Source organism: Tyto alba, unplaced genomic scaffold, assembly GCF_018691265.1.
Source record: "Tyto alba isolate M040663 unplaced genomic scaffold, T.alba_DEE_v4.0 Super-Scaffold_40, whole genome shotgun sequence".
Taxonomy (NCBI): Eukaryota; Metazoa; Chordata; class Aves; order Strigiformes; family Tytonidae; genus Tyto; species Tyto alba.
Window position 1 is genome coordinate 5,969,285 of NW_024881316.1, and position 6,846 is coordinate 5,976,130.

At 45.5% G+C, this 6,846-nt stretch overlaps 1 protein-coding gene across 2 annotated transcripts; it reads left to right on the forward strand.

Annotated features, from left to right (window-relative positions):
• On the forward strand, positions 1-6,846 carry COQ3 (coenzyme Q3, methyltransferase). 2 transcript variants are annotated; one of them, XM_042803607.1, is made up of 7 exons: positions 1-127; positions 971-1,088; positions 1,456-1,608; positions 1,771-1,870; positions 3,481-3,723; positions 4,899-5,058; positions 6,564-6,846. In XM_042803607.1, the coding sequence occupies exons 1-7, from the start codon at positions 43-45 to the stop codon at positions 6,758-6,760; spliced, it is 1,056 nt and encodes a 351-aa protein (XP_042659541.1). In that variant the 5' UTR covers positions 1-42; the 3' UTR covers positions 6,761-6,846. The 2 variants fall into 2 exon arrangements, with proteins under 2 accessions (XP_042659541.1, XP_032862340.1); XM_033006449.2 differs by lacking the exon at positions 1-127 and adding an exon at positions 244-865.

Below are 6,846 nucleotides of genomic sequence, written 5' to 3' on the forward strand. Positions count from 1 at the left end.
ACCGCCTGGCCGCCGCACGCCCGGTGCTGGCAGCGGAGCGGGATGAGCGCGGCGATGTGGGGCGGCGGCGGGGCGGCCCGGGCCCGGGCCCTCACCCGCGCCCTCGGGCGGCGGCGGGCGGCGGGCGGTGAGCGGGCGGAGGGCGCGGGTGGGAGGGCCCCGGCCCCGGCGCGGTGCCCGCGGGCGGCGGGGCCTGGCCGGCCCGCCCCGCCCCGGCACCCCCCGACACGGGCTCCCGCCCGCCGCTTCCTTCGGGCGGCGAGAGCCCGGCGGGAGCGGCCTGCGGGCCGCTGGGCTCCCCCGCGGCGGAGCCGTGAGCGCTGGCGGCTGCGCGCCCCGGCCCTCCGCCCCCCCCGGGGAGAGACCCGCGGAGCTCCCCGCGGCCTAAAATCATCCGGGGAGGTGGGGGGGGGTGGTTGGGGGTCGGCTGCTGCGGTGTGGGGGCCGCGGGGGAGCGGGCAGCAGCCGGCCGAGCAGGCGCGGGGCAGGGCTTCCGAGGCGGTGCCCTCGGCCGGTGGTTTTTCTCGCCTGCGTTGCCTCGCCCGTTGGCGCGGTGCGAAAACCGAGCGTGCCGGCTGGGGTGTTTCGTGCCCCGGTACGGAGGGAGGCACAGGTGGGAGCCCAGTGCTGGTAACTGTAAGCACGCCCGTGTATGCGCAACTCGGGGCCGGAGTAAACGTTTTGGTGAAATTCTCCCGAACTGAAACATTTCGGCCGTGTGAAAAGTTCCCTTTCGTTCGAGCTCTGAAAAGCGTCGTCGTGCGTGATTTGAGAAGCACTGGGGCGGTGAACTAGCATATGCTCTCATTTAAGCCCCATGCACGGCTTAAGTACTTCAGTGAGCAAATGTGTAAAGATTTGCATGGTTAGTATTGCTGTTCCAGAGCAGCAGTGTTAAACTAGGTTTTTGCCCGCGAGCTCTCGTAAAGCTGATGTTTTCCATTCGGTTGCCTCTCTTTTATTTATGCAGATGACCATGCTGACCTGTCTTTTCAGACAGGCCTGAGAGTTACCCCCCAGAACTACCACTGGAAAATACAGCTGAAATCCAGTAGTACTCTGCCTAAGACTGAAATAATAAGCAGCATGTAAGTATTGTGTCTAAAATAATCCTGCGTTACAAGGACTAGTGTTTTCCGTAACAATTTCACTTTACTTTGTGACAGTGTCACATGAAGTAATTTTTAAATCTCACAAATGTTTAAACGTTCGATGTGGCCTATTTTTGTTTTATTAATTACTGACTTAAAAATTACAGGTATGCAGCCATCCGTTTTGGAAGATAGGTTACACATACAGTACGTAAAAACTTTGTTATTAGTTAAGTATAACTACAGTCTTTAAAGGAATATTAGTTTTATCATTTTTTTCTGATGAAGAATTTGATTTTCCCATATTTCAGCTGACATGAAGTATTGGTATTAAGTTTTGTGACATTTAGCTTTCGTTATTTAGGCTCACTGTGAAGAGACTTCTCAGCACCTCACACTCATCGGTGGATTCAGAGGAAATGAAAAAATTCAGGCGCCTTGCACATAAGTGGTGGGATGAAGAAGGAGAATATTCAGCCCTTCATTCTATGAATGATATTAGAGTGCCCTTTATTAGGTATGGTTTTGAAGACTTTTTTTTTTTTAAATGTACTATTTCTGCATAACCTCAGAAAACATCGTAAAAGAAAAAAAAATTACCAGTACTTAAGATAACTGCATATTGCATGTACTGAATCACCTTGTGTGTTTGCCCTCAATCGCACCCCTTGTCTTTCAGAGATACTCTGTTGAACATGAGTAGTAATTATCATGTGGGAAATCCACTTTCTGGAATAAAGATTCTCGACGTTGGCTGTGGCGGTGGACTGCTAAGTGAGGTAAGAAACAGTATGCTCTGGTTTCTCTGGTTAAAAAGCATACAAAGTATTTGAATTGTTTTACTGTTACACTGCTTAATTTCTAATCCTCCAAGGAGGAGCTTTTATCTTCTAGGATATATTAGTTACTGAACGTTTTGGAAGGCAGCATGTTCTACAAACCCAATAGAATATTTGATTAGCATAGTGCTGGTGGTTTGTAGACGAGGAGGGACTTGGTAATAAGTAATTCTAAAATTCTGAGGATCATCAGAAAAATGAGACCTCAAACACTGTAAAGAAAAGGAGAGGAGAAGATGTGTAAAAAGTCTGAGTATTCCTCTGGACAGTTACAGTATGTCAACTTTTTTTTTTTTTTTTTTTTTTTTCATTTACAAGCCTAGGCAAGAACGCTTCAGTCATGACAGTCCTCGTTACCATATTTTCTATTATAAACTTGTTCTTACACATGCATTTCTTTGAATTTCTTATCTTCAGTTTTTTATATCGGGGAGTGGAGATTTTTGCTTTGCTTTGATCTCCTGGGAAAAGCATGGAATAATGTCAAACACCTGAGACGTACGTACGTACCTCCCCTCTGTCAGGAGAGATTCTCCTGGCGTGGGGCTGACGTTACAGCTGCTTCCCAAGAGCCTGCACAAACTTGGGCCTGAGAAGGAACCGTTCGTGGTGGGACCCTTTGGCCCTGGAGGCTCTGGACAGTGCTGTATCCTATCGATAGACTAGGGATGGTTTGGGAATTTAGGTTTACAGATCTGGCTGACTCACTGGGAGAGCTTCGTCAGCATCTGAAATGAAGTGTTACAGAGGGACCTCAATCTCTCCCAGTGTTGTTTTTGTTTTGTTTTTCTTTTATTCTGTGCGAACTCCTCTAGTCTTGTGAGAGCTTGCTCTCCGGTCAGGCTGGCAAAACCGGTGTGCTGCATCACCTTCTCAGGCTGAACAACCGGTGAATTTCAGGTTGGAATAACATACACGTGGTCATGTTCTGCAGCCTGTTTCGGTTTCAAAAGAGGTGATGGCTGAGGTGTTAACCTATGAGTAAGGAGACACTGGAGAAACTTGAGTGACAGCCAAGCCTGATGCTATCCTAGTAAACATCAGTGTTTAGTTCTCAGCAGTGAGAATTTCCCAGAGATAATCATATATTAAATAACCATTAAAAAGATATGAGGATTTACCATTACAGGTGGATGTTGAAGAAAGTAATGACAGTAATTAAATACGGCATTGTTTTCCCCCCCCCTCTAAGTACTGTGTTGATTTTTCCCCCTTTTGTTTCTTCTCTGTGAGAGGGTAATAGTGGAGGACATCTTTAATTGGTGTAACAAAATGGATTCAGAACAGTTTGTCCTAAAAGACAATTTAAATGTGTATCTTCCAGTATATAATTGTCTAAGAAAATTAATACCACCTCCCGCAAATCCAAGGGTTTTCTTGCTTTAATAAACATTTAAAATAAAACTGACGGGTCAGCGCTTATCACTTACCATTGCTTGTCTTGTTCTCTGATGGATGTTTTCTGCATCGTGTATGTACCTTGTAAAGTTGCAGACACCTTTAAGTAAATTGTTTTCATGCAGAGAATAAATTATACTCTGTATTATTAGCCTTTAGGTAGACTGGGAGCTTCAGTTACTGGAATTGATCCTCTGGAGGACAACATTAGAACAGCAGATCAGCACAAGTCATTTGATCCGGTCCTGGCCAAGAGAATACGGTACAAGTCCAGTTCACTGGAGGAGATTGTGGAAGAGTCTATGGAAACCTTTGATGTAATTGTAGCTTCTGAAGTAGTGGAGCATGTGGCTGACCTTGAAATGTTTATCAAGTGTTGCTCTCGGGTGTTAAAGGTAAGAGAGTTTTTGCTTTCATTATTGGGAATATTTATTCTCCCGTATTAGTAAGCCTTTAAGTTGAAGGAATGTGAAAGCACCTACATCTGCATTCATTTCTCTACCCTGATGTCTGAACTGTGCTCTAAAGGTGCCTTCCATTCTCCTCTCCTCCATGATGCCAGTACATCTTCCCAACTTCAATAACTAAAGTTGGAGGAAATTTATTTCCCCAACCCTGCCTTAGAAAAGTATTAATGGCATCACCTGGCATCGCAGTGTTGCTTTGCATCAAGACCTTATGAAATCTGGTTGCATCTGATTTCACCCATGTGAGAGAAAACATGGCAGTGCTGTTGTTGATGGACAACTGTGGCTCAGACTGCTCTGAAATTGACTGTAATGATGTTTCTGACTCACAAGATTCTATTCCAGCTCTAGCATCACATCACACGTGCTCCTCGGTTGCTTTTCAAGGGTCATAGTTACGCTTGGAGATAACTAGGAGTTGTTTTATCCTTCTTGATATTATTTCATTTGTAAAGAAGGATGGTAGGCCCAGTACACAAGCAGCAGCTTTCCTTTAATCTCTTGATTTATCTTTCTGGTCATCAGAAGGAATATAGGTTATTTGAACGGAACACTTAACTAATTTTCAGCCTGCTGGGGCCATAGAAATTACCCTTTATTTCTACCAGTATCTTAAGTACTTAGAATTAATTTCTGGTTTTGTTTTTTGACCTTGTAGTCATTAAAACAAGCACAGCATTCAACAGCCTCAAAAATTAGTCAGTATTGCACATTTTATTTTGGTTTTAATTTTAAAAAGTGTTTCTTTTCAAAATAGATATTGCATATACCCCAATACCTTTTATTTGATCATTTTTCCTGGGCAATGTGACGTTATAAGTAACCTTGTTAGATATTTTTTGAGGCAGGGAAATGGTTTTCAGACCACCCAAGACTGATTATGTTGACTCTTTGAGGATTGAGTCATACTGTTAGAATGTTATAGTCTTTATTGAATTTAAATGGTATACATGTAAATACCTATCCTGGGATGAACTTAGTTCTTACTCTCTCAGCATGTAGACTTGTAGATAGACAAATTATGTGTATTAACGTGCTTAAATTCACAACTTTTTTAAAAAATTAAATACTCTTCTAATTGAACATTTAAATATTTTCATTAGCCTGAAGGTTCTTTATTCATTACTACAATCAATAAAACACAGTTGTCCTATGTCCTGGGAATTGTGGTTGCAGAAAAAATAATGGGCATTGTACCAGAAGGAACACACGAGTGGGAGAAGTTTGTTCCCCCTGAAGAGCTGGAGCGCCTCCTGGAATCAAGTAAGTTCCAGGCCAGACGATGGGAGCGCAGAGAAATACCCAGGCGGTCCCTGTGGAAATGGCAAGGGGATGAGGTGGGTGGGGTGAGTGCTAGCAACAGTACACAGCTTTTCCTGGGTGCGTTACCAGTCATATATTACGAGTATCCTTTCTGGTTTAAAGACATGACTGCTTACTGGATTTTGCATAAAATAAATAAAGTAGCGTCCTCAGAATGCAGAGGTTACTCAGGCACAATCACTGCGACAGCTGCCCTCCGCTTGATAGCCTAAATAAAAATCCCAAAGTTTTCCCTGCTGTTCTGGTGACAGAATGTACGCTCTGAAGTGGTTCATACGCTGTAGGTTAGGCTTGAGAAAATAACTGTATTGGCCACTGCATTCTTTGTCATCTTCCCCTTGGGAGAAGGTGTTTTTATTTTTGGTTGCTGCTCCATGTTCTTCGTTCCTCTTATGCTACTAAAAGATTTCTTTGTGAAGATGAAACCTACCACAAGTCCATTAGTTCTTGAGAAACTGTATGTTACTGATTTGAAGAAATAATTCAGTTGCCCTGGTTTGGCTGCTTTTCAAATAGATGAAGCACTGAGATGGGAAGAGTTCTGCCCATTGCCCTTCTTCCCTGCAGGTGTTTTAAAACCTTCTCACTGGATATTTCGCTTTGCTTTAGTTTGTTGTAAAGAAGCTGAAGCATGAGCTGAGCTGTTCTCTTGGCAAGGTCTTTTCCTGGCACTTTGCAGCGATGCCGCAAGGAACGTGACTAATACCGAGTTCACATGCTGGTGGTTCTGTCTGTTCTCCCATCAAGAGGAGAAGCAGGTGCAGTGGAGTGATTTTTGTTTTGATAATTTGTTTTCTTGCCTTTCCTCGTGTGTCCTGCTGGGACACAGCAGAGCCATGCAGGGAACCGAGAGCTGCTCAGCAGGGAGTGCTAAATCACTCCTCGTGTCCTTGATGGCGTTCTTCCGCCTCGGCCTTGCGTTTTTCATTCCTAAGGGGAACCTGCAGAACCCTTCCAAAGATACGTTTAGATTTTCATTTTGAAGTGCGCGATGGCAATCTGACCAGCGTTCTTCTCATGCCAAACCCAAAGCTAAATCCAAAACGCAGCACTCCCCTGGTCCCTGAAAAGGAATATGTACTCTGTGTCAGCCCAAACCAGGACAGATGTCAATCTGACGAATGCCTCCACCTGCAGAAAACGTTACCAGTGGTCACCCGGGTGCGAAGTTGGGGTTTCTAGCATCCCACCTCGCCCTGGCTCACCAGGTTAGCGCGCTGATGGTACGTGGCCTGGCACAGAGCTGCTGCTGCCAGTAGCAGGACCCACTGTCACCAGAGGTGCCACTGCTTGCGGCGGTGTCTGACAAAGGCCGTTTGTGAAGCAGTGCTCCCCAGCTTGGAGGAAGAAGAGTATCTCAGACTTGCTGTTCTAAAAGGTTTGGTGTCGCAGTGTCTTACCCTATTTAAGAACACCCGCGGGTTTATGGCTGCTTTCTTTTCTAGATGGCTTTTCGGTCAAGACTGTGAATGGGATGTTGTATAATCCCCTCTCGGGGTCATGGAGCTGGATGGAAAGCACGAGCGTTAACTATGCAGTGCACGCTGTGAAATCTGGGGCTCAGGGACAGCGGAGCCCGACAGACGCCCCGTCAGAGCCAGAAAGGGAAGAGTCCTCAGCCACAGCTGGCTCTGCCGTGTGACAGAGGTGTGAGGCGATGGACGGCCACCAGCAACAGGAAAGGGGGTTTTACCCAGATGGACATAATAAAACATTTTGTAATAACAA